At 41.9% G+C, this 20,818-nt stretch overlaps 4 protein-coding genes across 8 annotated transcripts; 2 read left to right on the top strand and 2 right to left on the bottom strand.

Moving 5' to 3' along the window:
* Nucleotides 1-26: 26 nt before the first annotated feature.
* On the bottom strand, nucleotides 27-1,517 carry LOC128449862 (C-reactive protein). Of its 2 annotated transcripts, none has more exons than XM_053433201.1 (4): nucleotides 1,308-1,517; nucleotides 997-1,071; nucleotides 738-840; nucleotides 27-652 (listed from the first exon to the last, which is right to left on the bottom strand). In XM_053433201.1, exons 2-4 carry the CDS (start codon nucleotides 1,052-1,054, stop codon nucleotides 139-141), a joined length of 675 nt encoding a protein of 224 aa, XP_053289176.1. In that variant the 5' UTR covers nucleotides 1,055-1,071; nucleotides 1,308-1,517; the 3' UTR covers nucleotides 27-138. The 2 variants fall into 2 exon arrangements, with proteins under 2 accessions (XP_053289176.1, XP_053289174.1); XM_053433199.1 differs by having other exon boundaries at nucleotides 997-1,054; nucleotides 1,308-1,509.
* Nucleotides 1,518-2,441: 924 nt separating this feature from the next.
* Nucleotides 2,442-3,898, bottom strand: LOC128449860 (C-reactive protein). 4 transcript variants are annotated; one of them, XM_053433198.1, is made up of 4 exons: nucleotides 3,726-3,898; nucleotides 3,412-3,469; nucleotides 3,146-3,253; nucleotides 2,442-3,060 (listed from the first exon to the last, which is right to left on the bottom strand). In XM_053433198.1, the coding sequence occupies exons 2-4, from the start codon at nucleotides 3,429-3,431 to the stop codon at nucleotides 2,547-2,549; spliced, it is 642 nt and encodes a 213-aa protein (XP_053289173.1). In that variant the 5' UTR covers nucleotides 3,432-3,469; nucleotides 3,726-3,898; the 3' UTR covers nucleotides 2,442-2,546. The 4 variants fall into 4 exon arrangements, with proteins under 4 accessions (XP_053289173.1, XP_053289172.1, XP_053289171.1 ...); XM_053433197.1 differs by having other exon boundaries at nucleotides 3,146-3,248; nucleotides 3,412-3,486; nucleotides 3,726-3,890; XM_053433196.1 differs by having other exon boundaries at nucleotides 3,146-3,248; nucleotides 3,726-3,880.
* A 935-nt stretch (nucleotides 3,899-4,833) lies between these two features.
* Nucleotides 4,834-9,462, top strand: LOC128449859 (26S proteasome non-ATPase regulatory subunit 4). Its single transcript, XM_053433194.1, has 10 exons — nucleotides 4,834-5,070; nucleotides 6,087-6,227; nucleotides 6,312-6,426; nucleotides 6,747-6,833; nucleotides 6,985-7,053; nucleotides 7,181-7,396; nucleotides 7,993-8,101; nucleotides 8,207-8,344; nucleotides 8,855-8,910; nucleotides 8,996-9,462. Exons 1-10 carry the CDS (start codon nucleotides 5,045-5,047, stop codon nucleotides 9,164-9,166), a joined length of 1,128 nt encoding a protein of 375 aa, XP_053289169.1. The 5' UTR covers nucleotides 4,834-5,044; the 3' UTR covers nucleotides 9,167-9,462.
* A 3,000-nt stretch (nucleotides 9,463-12,462) lies between these two features.
* znf687a (zinc finger protein 687a) lies at nucleotides 12,463-20,795 on the top strand. The gene is made up of 11 exons (XM_053433192.1): nucleotides 12,463-12,657; nucleotides 13,152-15,074; nucleotides 15,561-15,816; nucleotides 15,917-16,140; nucleotides 16,257-16,441; nucleotides 16,552-16,728; nucleotides 16,832-16,994; nucleotides 17,127-17,369; nucleotides 17,456-17,568; nucleotides 17,973-18,072; nucleotides 18,161-20,795. The coding sequence occupies exons 2-11, from the start codon at nucleotides 13,173-13,175 to the stop codon at nucleotides 18,770-18,772; spliced, it is 3,975 nt and encodes a 1,324-aa protein (XP_053289167.1). The 5' UTR covers nucleotides 12,463-12,657; nucleotides 13,152-13,172; the 3' UTR covers nucleotides 18,773-20,795.
* The last annotated feature ends 23 nt before the right edge of the window (nucleotides 20,796-20,818 follow it).

Genomic DNA, 20,818 nt, shown 5'->3' with positions numbered 1-20,818 from the left:
CAGTACAACAAGGAATACAACCACAGTTTTAATTAACCAGAAAGATTTTAATAATCTCTACAGATCAAATTTTTCACATGATAGTGGATGTTGCAACAAATGTGCTGACTAGCGATTCATTCACTATTTTACACCATGTTACACACTATCTGGGTCATCTTCCACATAAACCTGCCCTGCGATTACATAATCCAGGGACCTCCAGTTGAACACATTGCCTGGGGTGAAGTATCTGTCTTTCACATAGCGTTTTATCTCAGAGTCAGGGATGACATAGTTCCACATGTGGACTTTACCAATCATACCAATAAACGACTGATTTGCGTCAAAGCCCCCACCATAGCTGTCTTGTTCTTGACCCAGAATGGTGCTGGGCTTTCCTCTGATGGGCTGTCCAGATTTGATGAATCTCTTGATGGTTGGCACGCCGTCCACCCACAGCTGAGCCAAGCCATTATCAGAGCGCCAGGTAGCACACATGGAGTGCCACGTGTTTGGAGGTAATGACAGCGACAGGAAGTCTGTGCCGCCGTCCACAGCGTGCATCCTGATCACGTCCTCTGAATTGATCTTAAAGAGCACTAAGTCATTGTAGTGCGATGCTGTAGACAAAGAGAAGAGGGCGTAGTTCCTTTTGACATCTGTGAGGAACCTGAAGAGAAGAACCAGCTGTTAGAAACCGAAGGAAGCAGTTCTACATACATTCCCGCAGCAAACATGCTTTAATATTACACCACCTGAGGCAGACGGTCACCGCGTTGAACTGGGTATGATTTGTGATGAGGCTGACATGATCAACTTTGCTCTCCTTGGAGAAGACGAACACTTTACCCGTCAGATCTGCACTGGGTGAAAATCAAACAGGGAGTCAGAGGGGGAGAGTGAGAAAGAATATTGACCATGTTAACAAACATAAACTGAATAATTCTGGTTACACTTGACCAATCAAATGCTGCTTTATGCTTACAAATCTCTTTAACTGAGAAAAAAACCTACCGATGGGTTCTGCGAAACATGTCGATAGCAGGACCGTCAAAAGTAGAAGTTTCTCCATCTAAGAATTCAAAGGGTCTGTTTTAGTGACACAGAAAATAGGAAATCATTTTTGCAGTCAATTTTTGATCATAAAACTTTCGTTCATTAATTACTTTACTATCACAGTGTGGGCGCCTGTGTAGGTTCCAAGCACCATGTTTTTTTTGTATGACAGCAAATTTTAAATAAAGTCCACAAAAGATAGGGTATGATGCAAACAGCAAATGCATTTGAAAAAAGATGAGATTCAAGGTTGGTAGAGTATCTTTTACCTTGTGGTCTGGCAAGTGTCAGCTGTATGTGGACCACCTGGATGCTCCCGTTCTGGGTCGTCTGAGCTGCTTAATATGCTCTGCTGTAATCTTAATGGACTGTGGACTCTTTACAAATTGTTAGGTACATCAAACTAAAAATGTGTCCTCTTTTAGCACGAACCCCATTGGCACTGTAGGGGCATAATCTATTCTAATGACACAAGTGCATTATCGTCTTTGCCCTAATGTCCCAAGGACCATGCCCCTGAAGAACAAACATATCCACTGTGTACGAAATCACTCACTACTCAAATTGCAGGCCAGTAAATAGTGAGTTTGCCATTTTGTAGTGCTGTCCAAATGTTTCATGAGATTTTGTAGTTTTTTTTGTAGTTGGTCTTACTCAACCTTTAACTTGGCAGTTCATAATTAAGCTGGATTTTCACAAAGTGTCTATCTTATTGTTTAAAGCACTAAACAAGCCCCAGATGTTGCTGAAAACTTTCCGATTCAAAGATTTGAATCGTAGCAGAACTCAAGATCTTAGACATGATCTGATTTTATGAATTTATCTTCATGTCCTTTAAGCACATGCAGCAGAGAGGAAGGAAATGTGAGTTATGAATATAGAAAGAAGGAAATGACAACGTTGTGTTATGTTAACGATCGACGTATACTGTAAACTGACAGAAGGATGTCTAAAACTTTATAGCGTGTGTTGCCTGTGAAGGGGGACGATTTGACAATTTGACTTTTTATACTTTATGTATAGATTGTGATATGATAGATATATTCTCTCCATGATGATTCTGGGTCGTTCAGCTCCCATGCATTTTTCTACATGAATGTTTCAGTTGGCTCACGAGCCAACGTCGCTGGTTGTCCTATATGCTTCAATTACTATATTTCTACTGTGTATAAAATGTGTATATGTACATATAGGAGTCACGGAAATGCCTTCTCATGCAACATGTGCTGCCTGTCCCCCCCGCCCTGCCATGTTTCAGTTATGTGGTGGTGATGTTTTCATGTCGGATTTAAAAGATTAAACATATTTTCTAAATCTTGCTTTTGATCCCCCTCATTCACGAGTGTTGTGTAATTACCTGTTATCACGAGTTTTGTCAGTACAACAAGGAATACAACCAGAAGTAACCAAAAAGATTTTAATAATCTCTACAGATCAAATTATTCACATGATAGTGGATGTTGCAACAAATGTGCTGACTAGCGATTCATTCACTATTTTACACCATGTTACACACTATCTGGGTCATCTTCCACATAAACCTGCCCTGCGATTACATAATCCAGGGACCTCCAGTTGAACACATTGCCTGGGGTGAAGTATCTGTCTTTCACATAGCGTTTTATCTCAGAGTCAGGGATGACATAGTTCCACATGTGGACTTTACCAATCATACCAATAAACGACTGATCTGCGTCAAAGCCCCCACCATAGCTGTCTTGTTCTTGACCCAGGATGGTGCTGGGACTTCCTCTGATGGGCTGTCCAGATTTGATGAATCTCTTGATGGTTGGCACGCCGTCCACCCACAGCTGAGCCAAGCCATTATCAGAGCGCCAGGTAGCACACATGGAGTGCCATGTGTTTGGAGGGAATGACAGCGACAGGAAGTCTGTGCCGCCGTCCACAGCGTGCATCCTGATCACGTCCTCTGAATTGATCTTGAAGAGCACTAAGTCATTGAAGTGCGATGCTGTAGACAAAGAGAAGAGGGCGTAGTTCCTTTTGACATCTGTGAGGAACCTGAAGAGAAGAACCAGCTGTAAGGAACCGAAGGAAACAGCTCTACATACATTCCCGCAGCAAACATGCTTTAATATTACACCACCTGAGGCAGACGGTCACCTCGTTGAACTGGGTATGATTTGTGATGAGGCTGACATGATCAACTTTGCTCTCCTTGGAGAAGACGAACACTTTACCCATCAGATCTGCACTGGGTGAAAATCAAACAGGGAGTCAGAGGAGGAGAGTGAGAAAGAATATTGACTATGTTAACAAACATAAACTGAGGAATTCTTGTTACATTTGACCAATGAAATGCTGCTTTATGCTTACAAAGCTCTTTAACTGAAAAAAAAAAAGTCGACCTACCGATGGGTTCTGCGAAACATGTCGACAGCAGGACCGTCAAAAGTAGAAGTTTCTCCATCTAAGAATTCAAAGGGTCTGTTTTAGTGACACAGAAAATAGGAAATAATTTTGCAGTCAATTTTTGATCATAAAAATCACTTTCGTTCATTAATTACTTTACTATCACAGTGTGGGCGCCTGTGTAGGTTCCAAGCACCATGTTTTTTTTGTATGACAGCAAATTTTAAATAAAGTCCACAAAAGATAGGGTACGATGCAAACAGCAAATGCATTTGAAAAACGATGAGATTCAAGGTTGGTAGAGTATCTTCTACCTTGTGGTCTGGCAAGTGTCAGCTGTGTGTGGACCGCCTGGATGCTCCCGTTCTGGGTCGTCTGAGCTGTTTAAATGGCTCTGCTGTAATCTTAATGGACTGTGGACTCTTTCCAAATTGTTAGGTACATCAAACAAAAAAAAAAGTGTCCTCTTTAAGCATGAACCCCATCGGCCCTGTAGGGGCATAATCTATTCTAATGACACAAGTGCATTATCGTCTTTGCCCTAATGTCCCAAGGACCATGCCCCTGAAGAACAAACACATCCACTGTGTACGAAATCACTCACTACTCAAATTGCAGGCCAGTAAATAGTGAGTTTGCCATTTTGTAGTGCTGTCCAAATGTTTCATGAAAACCCTATATAGTGGACTCAAAGCATCTTGTTGTGTACAACTGACGGTCACTAACCGAGCAACACACACCATCATGCATTGCGCTCAGTGGCGAAGGAAGTATTCAAGCATTTTATAAAGTAAAAGCACACATAAATAAAACATTTACCCAAATAAAAGTAAAAGCACCACATTAACTTGTAGCTTATTCCCTAACTCAAAGGTCTACTACATCATTAACTGTGCCGAATAGAACAGACTGTCATATATATATATTTTTTAAACAAGGCCATGGATGTGGTATATGTTATATGTCTAATAACCCTATTTCCACCAAGGCAGTTCAAGGGCTGGTACAGAGCCATTACCTCATGTGAACCAGTTTTTGTTTGGTTTCGACAGCCAAAGAACTGACTCTTGGCCAGAAAAAACTAGTTCGGCTCCGGCACCAACCCTTGGCTGGCCTAGAAGATAAAAACTCTTATGTCATCCGACCTTGTGTGATGTTTAGTCTGAAAAGAGGATTGAATAATATTTAACTTATTTGGGTTGAACCAACTCCGAACCAACCCTAGCAGTATCGGCATAGAAAAGAGGTTTACCTGGAACTCCCTATTCAGTGAGTAGGGAGACGTTGTGATTTCAAACCCAACATATTTTAATGTCTGCATGGTTGACATTTATTTTCAAGATACATGTGTAGTCCAGGGCCCTAAGCGGGCGCCCCCTTTTCCTGTGTAGCCCCTGGTGCTTTGAAGGTCTGTGCACACCCCTGATCCTGTGGCTGTGGAGCCCACAGAGCTAAAAACACGTGCTATTAAATCACACTTAGATTAAGTCAAACTTCTGGAGTTCACATTTATCTCAACAGTATTTACAGATAGTGACAATCACAACGTTATATCTCATCTTTTGCTCTTCACAAGAAAAGACTTCATTACCCACAAGCCACCACGTCGACGTAGTGAATCTCGGACGTCAAGATGGGGCTTGAGAGCACTATGGTCTGGTAAGGAGACAGAAACACGTTTAAAGTTACTGAGTTGACTGACAGTGAGACAGGAGTGATACATATGAATAGTGGAAGTGTGCAGCTCGTTCTGGTGTCGACGCCCAGATGGCTCAGGTTCACACCATGTATTTTACACTGAAGATGCTCCGGCTACCCCCTGAGTCACCTAGCTAACGTCAGCTAGCTTTAGCTTCCAGAACAAAGCTAACCAACCGCTTCACAAGCACGTTCCGGACATCTGATCACGTTACATCCACACTCGGGCTAACCGGTGAGGTTGTGCTGATTGTGTAAATGAATCTCACCGGCAGCGGAATCCTAATTTAATCACAATATCTTTGTTTAACGGGTTAGCATTAGCTAGCTAACAAAAGCTGTCGTCCCATGATGGGTCTGTTGTTGCCTTTACGTGATCAACATGATAAAGCAGAGATAAAATGTTTATCAGTCATGTTGTTCTAGCTATACAAAAACAACAACAGTCATTTGTTTTAATCACAAGCCGGCTTATTACATTCATTAACATTTTGGTACTGTTTTCATTGGGGCTGCATCGTTTTATGTTTATGTTCAGATGATTGTTTTTGTTTTTACCCAAATGTAAAAGATAGTTATTAAGAGTATCAAACCACCTAACGCTGATAATATTTTCTTCTGAGAAGTGGATATTATTAAATGTTTGACATTGCTGCTTGATAACTTTATTCAGTCACTAATCCTTTTTCTATAAACTGTTGTCAATTGACCCAATGATCCAATTGTTTCTCTTTATAAACACAGATGATAAATATATGTATTGCATATGGATATACAACCAATATTTGTCCAATCTGGGGCTGGGCAAAAATATTGACTGATATGAAAACGTTTCATCTTCAGATAATTTGTGTCCATATCATAGGATAGGATACATTTATTGTATCTGTTCATATCATCCAGTTCTAATCCAATCTGTGTGTGTGTGTGTGTGTCCTTTCAGAAGTGATCATTATCTTGTTGTTTGTGCTCCTTAGTGTGGACAACAGTGAGTACATGCGAAATGGAGACTTTCTGCCCACCAGGCTGCAGGCTCAGCAGGATGCAGTTATCATCGTGTGTCACTCGAAGACCCGCAGCAACCCTGAAAACAACGTGGGCCTCATCACCATGGCAAAGTAAGAGGCCGTGTGTTTGAATCAGTGTAGTGACATTTAATATATGATAATCTAATAACAGAAGTGTGTTATGGCTCTTTGCAGCAACTGTGAGGTGCTGACCACACTGACTCCAGACACGGGGAGAATACTGTCCAAGTTGCATGCTGTGCAGCCCATAGGAAACATCAGCTTCTGCACGGGCATCAGGGTGGCACATGTGAGTTTGTGATTAACACTAAGCAGTGGGAAAGTACCACTAGAGGAGCTGGAAAAAAGGAACACAAAGCTGAAATTTAGGAACATGTAGACAGATCAGTTCAAGTTGCTGCCGTAAATCAATTGAGTCCCAGTATGCCATTCCAGTGAGCCAAATACAATATAGTCTGCTTATTGTAATACATTACACCTGTTCTTTCCATGCTATGGTATGTAAGATGTCTGTGGTGAAAAAGAGTATCATCTTCTGATTTTCACTGAAGTGCATTTTGTCAAGTCACACGGTTCTTATCTTTTTATTCACCATGTTTCTTTCTGCAGTTGGCATTGAAGCACAGACAGGGCAAAAACCACAAGATGCGCATTATTGCATTTGTTGGAAGCCCAGTGGAAGACAATGAAAAAGAAGTGAGTTAACTCAATCAGTGTGTGTTTTCCATACTATTTCCAGATAGACTTTCATATCATACTTTAAAGATTTGGATGTGAAGGTAGACAGTAATCGGGATACATTATCAAAAGTGCCTCTTCAGTTATGCCTCTTTCTCTTTTCATGTAGCTGGTCAAAATGGCGAAGCGTCTGAAGAAAGAGAAAGTCAACGTGGATATCATTAACTTTGGAGAGGAGGTATTTTTTCATTGAAGCACTACACAAACACACACACACACACAACCTCTTAAATATGTACTATTTTATATATTTTATCACAAATATTTGGTGCTCCACACGCCCACCCTCATTCTCTTCCTCGCAGGAGATGAACACAGAGAAGCTGACGGCCTTTATCACCACACTGAATGGGAAAGAAGGTGCAGGCTCCCACTTGGTCACAGTACCTCCAGGCCCCAGTCTGGCTGATGCCCTGCTCTCCTCTCCCATCCTGGCTGGAGAGGGAGGTGCAGTGCTAGGCCTGGGCGCCAGTGACTTTGAGTTTGGAGTGGATCCCAGTGCAGACCCAGAGCTGGCCTTGGTAAGAGAGCAGGGGTATCGCAGTATTCAAATAGTCATCTTGAAATCTTTGTGACCTTGCAACTTTCACCCATCGTAGCAGTCCCCCACACAAAACTGGAAGCCAAACACATTGATGTCAAGCTCGCTTTCTTGTTTCTAGAGATGGAGACATCATCATTCACCAAACAAAAATAATACAAAAGAGTCGGTGATGCAGTTGGCTGATAAATCCAAACGCACAATTGAAAGTCATTGGTTGACTGTGAAATATTTTAAAATCAAGGCCATATAGATTAATGCTTGCCAGTTTCCATGACCAAACTTGTCTATCACATGCTACCTTTGCGCACAAATGTCATAGTACAAACTAGTCGATATGGGTCTGCCTTAAAAATGCTGTGTCACTATTGGTGGGCGGGTGTGCTTACATATTACAAATTGTAATCTTTTAGATTTGGCTGAAGTGAAATTGTGTATTTTATTCTGCAGCAATCCCAAAATAATCATACATTCCTGGAGGGAAAAATCCTATAATAATTACTTGTAGTATTTATTTATGTTATACTTAAATTTCATTCATTATGATTTATTTCTTCCTCTTCTTTTTTGCGCTAGGCTCTGAGGGTGTCTATGGAGGAGCAGAGACAACGGCAGGAGGATGAAGCTCGCAGAGCCGGTGTTACATCAGCTGCTGATGGAGGCATTTCCTCTCCTGTCGCAGATGGTAGGAAAAAATTATTTTGCCCATTTCCTTTCATTTTTGCCGACATGGTGTTTATAGCTTTCAACATGAGTGTGTTGACATGGCATATTTTTCTTTTTGTTTCAGAGTCTGAGGATGCCCTCCTGAAGATGTCTGTTCCACAAACAGAGTCCTCCACACCTGCTTTACCAGACTTCAGCCGCATGACAGAGGATGAGCAGATTGCCTACGCTCTGCAGATGTCTATGCAGGGACCAGGAGCAGGTTAATCATCCATTTAGAATTTTCAGAGTTTCCTTCATCAGAGAATGAATGACCTTTAAATACAAGCTGTGTCCATCAAATCAACAGTATGAAATGCCAACGAAATCAATTTACTGCAGGATCTTCATGCAGATTTGTAAACGAATAATGCAACTTCTTTAAAGTCTGGAAAATATCTGTTTCTGCAATTGATTGAACAGTTGTCTCTTTATTCCAGTCATAATTGCGCATTTTATACTAATCATCACTGACACACTTCCTTATTTACTTTTGTAGCAACTATCTACTATATTCAAGTCACAATTTAGGAAGTAGACAGTTTGGAAAACATTCAGACCTTAGATGTGGTTGAAATGTTATATTTTAATCAGCAGTGGATAAAACGCATAAATGTTTGTGTTTGTAATTTTGGATCAACAGGAACATTCAGGTCAAAAATGTGCTCAATCGTCCACCAACCCCATGTTTCCTTCTTAAACACCATTTCTGTTCCTTTTGGTTTATCTGCAGAGTTTGGAGCTGAGGACATGGACACCGGAGCTGACATGGACTCCAGTGAGCCGAAGGTAAGCACAAGCCTTTACCAGTTATAGTTGTTAATTTGATGGTATCGAAAGGCAAAGGTTACAATACATTATTATCTTTATCTAGGATGAGGAGGACTACGATGTTATGCAGGATCCAGAGTTCCTCCAGAGCGTCCTGGAAAACCTTCCTGGAGTCGATCCCAACAATGAGGCCATCCGTAACGCCATGGGTTCTCTGGCTTCCCAGACTGGCTCTAAACCCGACGCCAAGAAAGATGAGGAGAAAAAGAAATAAACACACGAAGAAAAAATGAACATATGATGAATAAACAGACCTGAGAATTGCACTGCGTGTGTTATTCGCGGTAAATTATTTCTCCCCTCAACACAGGAAATGTTTTGTCGATCTTTTGTTTATATAGCTATATGAACTGTAAAAAATGTTTGCCTTTTTTCAACTTAAGGTTGAATGATTTCTGATTTTCATTTATTTGTGTCAAGCACATTCTTCCTTTTTAATCTTTTCTGATATAACTACTCAGCAGCATGGGCCAATTACATCTCTTAATAAATTTAAATTGTGAAACCTTATGTGATTCTTGAAATGAATTTACTTTGTATGCTTGAATCACTTTGTTAACGGTGTATAATGATTTATATTATTTCACGCAATGAATAAATGTGAATTCAGGGAGATACAAATGGACACCGTGAGATTGGAGTAGGGGAGAGCGGGGTAATGTGGGACATTTTTTACATTTGCTCCCCTCTAGGCGAGCTAAACTGATATATCAGTAAAATTTACACATTTCCCATTAATTCAGGATGTTTTCTAGCAATGGAAATGATCAGAATGTCTTCAGGACGAAGGGCAGTGAAAATATGATTGTTTTAAAAAAGGGGTCTTACTTTTTCCACTTTAAAACTACCGTAGTTAAAATCCCGACAGCTAGATTGACAACCACTAATATCGGACTAGTAACAGAATCATGGGGATTGGTCAATTAAGCACATTTATGATTATTATGATTCATGTGATCTCTTGCACACCCTAGCTTGCCTGCACATTGTTTCTCTGTCCAATTGGCAGGGACAGGGATATTGTTTTTCTCTGCGTATTCAAATGCCAGTTCACGGCACTTAACTGGAGCAAGGCCATGGAACTGGTCAGCTAGTGGTTTCAAGTGTTTGGCAAGCTCCTCCTCCATCTCATCTGTGAATATTCTCTTTACCTCAGCTACTGCACCCCAGGCTACTGATTTTACTTTCCCTTTCTCTTTTTTCTTCATGAATCTTTTGAGTGTTGTCTTATCAATATTTCTATCCCTTCCAGCTTTTCTTAAGGACTTCTTTCCTTGCATGACCTCAGCGGCTACACTCTCCATCTCTGCGAGAGGTGTTTGGCCCCAGGTTGTCTTCCTGGTGTAGTTTCTTGGCATGATGGCTTTTCTACAATGTATATGACATTAAAAATAAAACATATAATGTAATATAACACTAAAATATGTTTAATACTAAACTAAACTTGTGCTTCATGGGGTAAAAGGAGACACTGTCCCACTTTACCCCACAGCATTTGTCCCACTTTACCCCAAAGCCACCGTTTTAGAAAAACAACATCGCTTAGCAATTCAGGCTAATCTTCAGCTAGCATCAATCACATGGTTTTATATGTTGGAAGTTCATCAACATGTATGATATAAGTTTTTCTACCTGAATCAATTTGTTTTGACACAACAGTTGATTAAGTTCAAAGCAGGAAAATTTACTTTTACATGCAAAAAACTAATTTTTGTGAAAAAACATACTTACCACAGCACCTGCACCAACTTATCCTTCATTCCAATGGGGGAATGGGAGGGGCTTTTAAACATAATAGTCACATGACCACAAATGTGTTCCGTTGCCTAGATACAGGGGGTGTTTCACATCACCCGATGTCCCACATTACCCTGCTCTCCCATACAATAGTTGTGTATTCATTTAATGATAGGTGACATCAGTAAACATATTTCTGTCTTTAATTTTCTTGCAGAATATTTCAATCCGCAAACAGAGTTTGGCAGCAAGAGAGAAGTTTAAAAAGGCTCCTTCAGACTTTTGGTGATACCTAATGCCAAAACAGTAAATTAAAGATAATGGTACAATGTACAGCTGATACTAAAGTTTTTTTTTTGTATTTTCAGGTATATAGTCCAGAGAGTAACATTTACAATTACTTATAGCCTGAAGTGATGTTTTGTCAAACCAAGAGTTTAAAATCCTACTGTGACTGAGAAAAGTGTCAAATCAGCACCGTTGAGAAAATGGGTGCAGCAAACATTTGGAATTGTTGCTTTAACAGTAGAATGAAATGTTTCTAGAATATCTAAATTGTTGACGGGTAATTTTCTGTTGGTCGACTTATCAATTAATTTATTAAAAGCTAATTTTGCCCTGCTACTTAGTCTATATGGTTTTTACATTGCATTTTATTTGCATTGTATATATTGGTTTATTTTTGTCGTGCACTGGTTGCTGGTTGTACATCAAATTGCCCTTGAAGGATAATAAAGATTTTCTTTTATGGAAAACTTTAGTTAATCACAAGCTTCACAAACCAAGCAGAAGCAGCAGAGGAACCCAGCAGCCAGCAGGGGGCAGCCTCAGGACATCACATTGAAACAAGCAGCAGCAGACTGCTTGGAAATTAAGCAGCAAAGATCCAGGGATTTGTTGTTATTGTAGATTCGTGCAGTAGTGAGGCATGAAGTGGAAGTCAACCTGAGAAGCTAAACTTGAACGAGGACATCCAGAGGGGGACAGAGAGACAGCTCACCTTCAAGGTAAAAGTTCAGGATGCAGGAGGTTTGATTTGATTAATGAGTAATTAGTGACCCTTACTCCTCGTGCTAGTTGATGGGAACAAAATGTCATTTATTTCATCACCGAATATAAACTAGAAGGTTTTGCATGAATTATATTAAATTAAATTTCAACCACATTTTCATTGCACAATATCTTACACTATGTAAATTAAATTAATAAAAAAAAAAAAAAAAAAAAAAAAAATGGATATAAAAAAAAAATGCGCCGAACCTGCGCAATGGGCTTCTGTGCAGGTTGTGCGCAATGGACTTTTTTTAAAAATAATTATTATTATTTATTTTTTAATTTAATGTAATTTAAAAAAAAAAATTTGTAAGATATGTTGCAAGGAATAGGTGGTTGAAGTCCTGCCAACACGACAGCCTACTAAACTTCAGCAGTTATATTAACATTAAGGATTGGATTACCTGCTCATTCCCATGAGAAACTAAGCACAGGAAGAAGATGGACCAATTGCACCTGTAGACTTCTTTGTTTGTCTGTGTATCGATTTTTGTGTCCCGGGGGCACCTTTGTCTGTCAGTGCCTGTCAGTGCTCGGGCCCTAATTCCCGAAAATAAATAAAAATGAAGTTAAAAAAGATGCTCAAGAGTTTAAATATCTGAATAACAAAATAACATATTTTAATTAATATTTAATCTCGGCTTTAAAAAGGCCTAAGGGTAAATATGTTTTTAAATGAGTCTCTTTTACTTTTGGAGAAAGAGGCGGGGAGGGGGGGAATTGGGGTGTTTTATCTTTTCTCCAGGATGACATGTTCATATATTGATGAAGGGAAGAGTTATATAATCTGGTTTATTTGGACTTGTTGGACACATGAACACGTGCAGGTCTCTCGGGAAGTGACCGTCGCATGATGTGGTGACGGGAAACTTCTGCGTCCGACAGAAAACTCAGGAACCAATTGCAAACTAGCAGGTAACTATAGCTAACTACAAGCTAACGTTAGCTTCAGCTAGAGTCAACCTAACATGCATTAAACACGATTTATTAACACCGCGCTAGCTACATGTCGCTCTGAGCTATTCACACTCGTAAACTGACTCTTACAGTGCAGTTGGTCGCTTGACGTTAGCGAGGCCAGCTAGCAGGCGAATGCTAACACGTAGCTAGCTGTTAGCAGACAATCCCACTTGTTGCCGCTTGACAGTTGACATCTTCAACTTTGTGTAACTCGTGTCGCTTCATTACAGCGATGTGTGTGGGGGTTTATCGTCAGTGAAGTGTGTGTTAGAGCAACAACACACCACCAACTTGTTGCTTCGACCACAACACACCGGAGCTTCCTGTAGAAACAGCTGTTTACAGACGGAGAAGTTCAAACTCAACTCTGTCAACACTTAAGATTCAATGAGGTTTTCACGTGTTACTCTGATTTTGTGTTTTTACATGAGTGTGTTTTTGCTTGATAGGTGTTGAGCCTTGAGCCGGCAATGGGGGACATGAAGACCCCAGACTTTGATGATCTGCTGGCAGCTTTTGATATTCCTGATATTGATGCCAAAGAGGCCATCCAGTCGAGTCCAGAGGAGCAGCGGGAAGAAGGGGGGACCAACGACGATGGGTCTCCGTCATGCTTTCCCTGCTCTCCTGCCTCAGACTCCGACCGGCCCTTGGTCAGCGTCATTGTGAAGAACACAGTGCGCTCCGAGTCTGTTGAAGAGGAGGAGAAGTATGATGCTGATAAAACGGAGTATCCTTCGAGTGGTGACTCAGCTCCTCGGGTTCAGGTCAGCTTCAACTCACAGCTTGTTCCCAAACTGACAGCCGACCCTGCCGCGGAGCCACAGATGGCCAACGGCTTTAAGGGATCTGTCCCCCGGGATCAGGGAGCATGGTCCCTGCGTCCCTCCACTCTGAATGATGATGATGATGATGATGAGGGAGACAGAAATAAAGGAGCGGAGGTCGCACCGACCCATCATACGACTGATGTCATGAACAGTTTGAAGCCGCTGCTCTTTCCCCAGTCTCTGACCAGCTCATCGACTCCACGCTCCATCAGCCCACAACGTTCTCCACACTCCCTTCAGAAAGAAGAAGCTTGTCTCCTCGGTAACTCATCATCCTCCCCTTTACCACAAAACGGGAGTATTAAAGTGGGATTTATGCACTCAGATGATTATGACTCAGAACCAGACTTAGGAAGTCCACTAGTGATCCAAGAGAGCCCTGAATCGATTATGTCCTCCCCTCCCAAATTTAAAATGAGGTCTGAGTTACTCAGGTCTCCTCTGAAACCTTCTCGTGACATTTCCAAGCCTCCGAATCTCTCTGCAAAACCTAAACAGCTTCATGAGGATAAAGGGCATCCTAGAACCCCCAGGTCTCCCACTGCAGCTCCTCAGCTGCAGAGCACCAAGGACTCCCTCCCCTCTGTCATTACGGGCTCTGCATCGGTTCAAGAAGAGAAATACCCAGAGCATGTGATTGATGAGAGGGACTCACCCGAGAGCCCACCGCCCAGCGAGACAGGTCTTGTGGTCCCCAAAAGTAGCAGCAGCCCTGATTTGGCCAAAACACCAGGTCTATTAGTGAACCCCGCGGGCGCTCATCACCTAGAGGAGCTCATGGATATTGAGCCTAGCAGCGAGGAGATGCCAGGTCGCACTGAGGAGCTGAGTGAAAAGATGGCTGGAGATAGAGAAAAGTTAAATGAGGAGACCAGTGGTGCTGGGACATCATCTGAGGATACTATGTCTGCTTTTGCTGCAGAGAAGGATTCATCCCCACTGCGTCCCCTCAAAGTTAAAATCAAAATGCGTACAGGAAGCATCACAAGAACTGTGACTGGTGTGGCACCCATGAGAAGTGCAAGAGTCACTTCCAGGGCTGTGGAGGGTTCCAAACCTTCACCAGAACGTCTTAACACAAAAACCAAGAGGGTGCTACCACAGCGAGCTCCACCGCCTGCAGTAGCAATGCTTCAGGATGTGTCTGCTGCAACAGCACAAGCTGCCAGTACGGTTAAACAGAAATCTGCAGTGGACACCAAACCTAAAGCCTCCCCCACAGCTGTCAGCATCACCAAAACTGCTGCCCTGCCCTCCGTGTCCCCGCTGAGAGTCGGCGCAGGTGGGATCAACCTGCGCAGTCTGGGCCAGAAGACTCTCAACAGTGGAATGATTCTCACCACACCTTCACCTCTGACCTCTCAAAGTGGCAGCAAACCAGCATCCATAGTCAACAACACTGGGGCGATCATATCCAAGAGTCAGACCAACCTGGTGGAAGCATTCAACAAAATCCTCAACAACAAGAACCTGTTGCCGTGTTATAAACCAGACCTGAGCTTGCCTCTGCCTGCAGAGTGGGGCATTCCTCTGCCTGCGCAGGTGAGCTGCTTTATGTTTAGAGCTGGATCGATTTTTTTTCCCCAATTAATCAGTCAATCGATCAATGTAAACATTTGTCAGCAGCTCTATTGATGGTTGATCAATTATTTCATTAAAAAATGCCTCAGTTTACTAAATATGTTTTGGATTGTTGGTGAGACAAGTCAATCATTTTAAGTGTCTCACATTGTGACCTGAGGAATTGTGATTTTTCACTGTTTTCTGAAATTTTAAAAGACAACGGAAAATGTATCCATTCATCCAGCCGTATAACTGCAATAAGGAATCTGCATCTGAATAACAAGCATCTCCGTTTATATTTGAAGAAACATTTATCTTCCAAGAGGGCTTGTAGCATACAACACATCTGATATCACATTATGAACAGAAAGTCATTAATGACCAAGACAGATCCTTATTTTCCAGCTCTCTGTTTTACATGAACTCATCGGTATCTGATAGTATTAAATGTTTGATCCCTTGCAGGGTTATCGTTGTTTGGAGTGCGGCGATGCCTTTGCCCTGGAGCAGAGTTTGGCTCGACACTATGACCGCCGCTCGCTGAGGATTGAGGTGACTTGCAATCACTGTGCCAAGCGCTTGGCCTTTTTCAACAAGTGCAGTTTGCTGTTACACGCCAGAGAGCACAAGGAGAAAGGCCTCATCATGCAGTGTTCACACCTGGTCATGAAAACTGTAACTTTGGAGCAGATGATAGGTCAGCACGAACCCACGGCAATAGGTCAGTGACACTAGTCCCTGTCTGTGATTTAACATTGTTGTTTTTTGGGGGGCTGTCTGTGATTTTGATCCTTGTTGTATCTTTCTCCTTGATTCCCCAGGTGGCCTCTCTCCGTCTCTCCTGCCGTCCTCTGCAGCGCAGTCATCATCCTCTTCAGGCCTGGTCCTAGCAAACCCAACATTACAGTCACACAAAGTAGTAACTAACAAGAAAGTAGAGGAGGTGCAGCACATTAACAATAAATGTCCCGAGTGCCTCACTCAGTTCAGCAGCAAAGAAGAGGTGGCCGAGCACTTCCAAGAAATCAAACCAGGACACACTTCTGTAAGAGACTGTGTGAGTGTGTGAGTGTGTGAAGGATAATATATTTATCATCTGCAAAATGAGCTCTAACTCAATTTATTCCTTTGGTCTCTTCCTTTTCCTCTGTTTCCCCGCAGCCATGCTCTGAGTGTTCTCCTCCCATGTTGCTGCCAAACAGCTGCAGTGCAGCCGCCCATCAACGCATCCACCAAAGCTGCGCACCACATGTGTGCCCAGAGTGCGGGGGCACGGCCAAACAGCCGCGATTTCAAACCCATCTGGATGAGACCTGTTTGCATTTTGCTCGCCGTATTGGATACAGGTGCCACATCTGCTCACATGGTTGTTTCATTAAATTGAAGTTTGCCATGGTGTTTGTTAACCCATTGCTCTTCTCTCTCTCTTTTCCCGTTTCTCTTTCTCTCGGTGCAGATGTTCCAGTTGCCAGGTGGTGTTTGGTGGGCTGAACTCTGTGAAGTCTCACATCCAACAGGCTCATTGCGACATGTTCCACAAATGCCCCAGTTGTCCCATGGCTTTCAAATCTGCCCCCAGCATCCAGAACCACATCACTGCCCAACATCCAACACTCACGGAAGGACCGGCAATGTACTGCATACACACACTTTCAAGCAGATGTAAAACCTTGTCTATTCACATGAAACTAGTGTCTTTGTCACAATGAATTGAGACACTTTTTATTCTTTTACAGATTGATATATAAATGCGTCATGTGTGACACTGTTTTTACCCACAAACCCCTGCTCTACGTCCACTTTGACATGCATTTAATCAATCAGAAGGTGCATGTGTTCAAATGCCCTGAGTGCACCAAGCTATTTTCTCAGAGGAATTCCCTACTGGACCATTTCAAGGTACATCTTCATTTATGTACTTGATCTATATCTAATTATGTGTTAAGGCAAAAGAAAAGTAAAAGAAAATTCAGCCAAGCAACCCCTATCCTTATGTTTATTCATTTATTTTACCCTGACCCTGTTCCTCAGACCCACATTAAGACTCCCACGTTAAAACAAAAGCAGCCTCTACCTCCAACTGCTTCCTCTCGTCCACAACCTGCGGTGAAGTTAGAAAGCTCAGATGCTGATGAATGGAAGGATGAAGATAAAGAAGAGAAGGTGAAGACAAAGAGGATGAAGACCCCTTCAGGGTGGAAGTGTTTTCCTTGCCATGCAAACTACACAGAGCGGGATGACTACATTACCCATATGGCTGAACAGCATGGCAAGGTAAATTGACTGAATTTGTTTTTTTCCAGATGCATCTATTGCTTGTTTGATGTCTTCATAGATGTGTATGTGCTTGTGTCGTGTAGAAACTAAAGAAGTTCCCCTGTAACAAATGCGAGAGTTCCTTCACCACAACTTCCAGTATGAGACGTCACATACGAGACAAACATAAAGTCATGAATCGAGGATTCCGCTGCCAGTGAGTATCCCACCTTCAGTATGAAACTGGTATCAAGGCATTTGTTGTTTTAAACATTCACTAAATTGTTTTAATATAAAACTAACGCTATATAGCTTAGTGAAGTAAAACTCTTGGAATCAGTGATGTCTGTAAAATAAGAGTGATGTGTTACATGTGCTGAATGCATCAATTTCCTATAATGACTCCACCTCTCATGATGGACTCAGAGTTTTTAAAATGATGACCAATTTGATATCAGGTTGAATCACGCACTGGATTCTTCACAGATATTCATCTCTCTAATATGTGCAAACTACAAGATTGAAAGATAATGGCACATCACACACTACTGGATATTAAGTTTTGAAGACACACTTCAATCAGAAATTGAAGTTGACCTGTTTATGTGTGTGTGCATGTAGGTTCTGTACTGAGGGTAAGAAAACGTTCAGTACTCGAGCTTTGCTGGAGAGGCATGTTCAGCTGAGACACAAGGACAAAGTGGGCCATGACACTCTGTTGGTAAGCCTGTATTTTCTTTACAGTCAAACATCAAGAGTTTTTACTGAGCTATGTTCACAATAATTTACTTTGATTATTCTGGTCACAGGGAGGCAGAGATGATGCCGACAGCTCCTCAGAACAGGACAGTAACTTGGGGGCTCGGCGCAGACGGAGAGGAGCTGTGAAGACGGAGCACAATGAAGAGTCCACAGATGGGATGACCCCTGTGAAGAAGCTGCGGTCCACCTCCTCTGCACCTGCTGCACACTCACTTCCTGACTCTGAATTCCGCTGTGCCCCGTGTGGCTTTGCCACAGACGACCAGACATCATTCTTGGAGCACATCAGCCAGCACAAGAGATCCGGGGCCGAGGGAGGGGGTCTGCAGTGTCTGCAGTGTGGTGCCTGCTTCACATCCACCTCCTCCTTATCACGCCATCGCTTCATCATCCACAAAATGAAAGATTCAAACACTGACAACCAGCAAGCCCTCAGCCTGCACCCAGCACCTTCCCCTGGTAGCAGCAGGAACCATGATGATAAGAGTTCTCTGGACTGCTCTGCACCACCGTCACCCTCTTCTCAGAAAGAAGAGGAGGACACGCTGGCCTGTAAGGTGTGTGGTAAACATTTTGAAAAGGCATCTGATCTGAATACACATTTCAGAACTCATGGTATGGCCTTTATCAGTGCAAGGAATGCAGGAAAAACTACCTAAGGTGGTAGATACGAGGTGGAAGATCGGTGTCGGCAGGTGATACAATCTGCAAAATTCCTTTAAGAGTCTGTGAGCACACCAATGCACTAATGTAACCAAAGATTTTACAGGAGAGTTTGTGTTTTAAGAGATAACAGATTTTAAGAGTCTGGCCTCAACCTGCCGACATTCAGGATCTAATGCTGCATCTCTGTGTTCAGGAATGATACTAATGAGATCAGAGCTACTTGCCAGTCAGTAGCCAGTTAGTCTGACTAGTTCTCTGACCACATTCACAGGTTGACAAAAGAGAGCTGTGAATCTCCAACCTTATCCTGCTGTGATGATGTCGAGGCTTTAGTGAATGTTGATGGACAGCTATGCACTGTACCCATTTCAGATTTTTTATATGTTTATCCTACTGAGGAGGAGGAATGTTGAATGCCAACCCAGGTGTTTTTCTGTCAAGTTGTTGCTTTTATATATCTTTCTGGAGAATAATTAATTGTGGGCTTGGTTTCTATCAAGTGTGTATACGTTATTGGCAGCCATTCTCTACAGCCTACAATAGCTGTGCCCCACACAGCCGCCGGGGGATGTGTAGACGGCTTCATTACCGGAGTGCAATGAATCCTGGGATAGCTTTGCCCGAGAACGATCCGCCCTTTGCAACCTTCGTTGCTCTGGAATGTAAGGACGCGTTTGAATGAGCCTTCGATTTGGAACAGTCTTGTTGTGCCACTGTGACGCAATCGGTCTACAAATGCATTGTCTACACCTGCATTGAGACACGGCTAATTATTAGATAGATTCCCAACGTAAAAGGCAGCAATTGGCTTCCATATGTTTTAATGTGTTTTGTGATATATAAGACAAATTACCTCTGTGTACACAGAGAGGGAACTATGTACTCTAAAGAATGTAATTTAAGATGCAAACTTAATTAGTCCCACTCAGACTTCTGAAACTTTTACTTTGGAAAACAGATTTGCTCCATTACTGTCGTTGCTGCCTCTAGAGGCCATTAGATGTACTGTATGTCTGTATTGTTAACAAAAGACTCCTGCTAATAAATGTTTACTGTTACTAAGTGCTGAGTAGGAGTTAAAATCCCTGCACATCTTAAATGCCTCATGTATTGAGGTGACGGTGGACCAATAACTTTTTGGAAGTAAAAATAATTTAAACTTTAAATAATTATGATGATTTGGAAAATGGTGAGCAATAAGTGTACACACTTGGAAGTTATTTTCCTAAAACTTTGATAATAATTGAAATTAATATTTAATACTCAAAAAAAATTGAATGTTAGATATTTACACCAGATTAACTGAATCATTCCGTCTCTGAGCAAGAGATGGACGTAAAATCATGTGTTTTATTTTTCTTGGTATTCAGGCATATGTTTGTCTGAAGCTTTTTTTAGGAGATTACAGTAAACAAGCGTGTAGTCAGTGAGCATGTGATTAAGCTCTTTCATTCTGCTTGGCTGAGAACATGAGGACATGTTGAACTTTGTATTTGATGAGTTTTTCTTCGGTCTTTAGTATCGCTAAAAAATACTGACTTGAGCTGTGGTAGAGGAATCCGGTCGTGTTATTGGTGGTCAGGTTTCAACTCAGAGTCCACATCAACACACACACACACACACACACACACACACAAACTGAATTTGACAACTGTTTAACTCAGCTGTGTCATGATACAAAAGGTCCCAGAAGATTCAGTAGAGCTGTTATATTGTGAACGCTTAAATGATTTTTGCCTGCTGTGTTTTGATTTCTAGTAGCACCTTGTTTTGTGTGGTTTATGTCTTGAAAGCTGCTGGTTCACTGAGACTTCTCAGACCACAGAATCTATAAGCCTGATCTAATATCCTTACATCGACATCACTGAGGCCTCAAAATACTGTACAGCGACCTGTGAGCACTTTCTCAGGAGATCATCCAGTGCTTTGAAACACACTGTCCTGTTAAACCTTCTCAGTTTTTGCATTGACAAGACAATTTCTAACCAAATGTTTATTAAAAATTAATCAAACTGGCGTGTGGTCGTGTTTTAACTTTT

Source organism: Pleuronectes platessa, chromosome 10 (assembly GCF_947347685.1).
Source record: "Pleuronectes platessa chromosome 10, fPlePla1.1, whole genome shotgun sequence".
In the NCBI taxonomy this organism is placed as follows: domain Eukaryota; kingdom Metazoa; phylum Chordata; class Actinopteri; order Pleuronectiformes; family Pleuronectidae; genus Pleuronectes; species Pleuronectes platessa.
The sequence above is the reverse complement of the archived record's forward strand: the minus strand, read 5'-3'. Positions and strand labels throughout refer to the sequence as shown.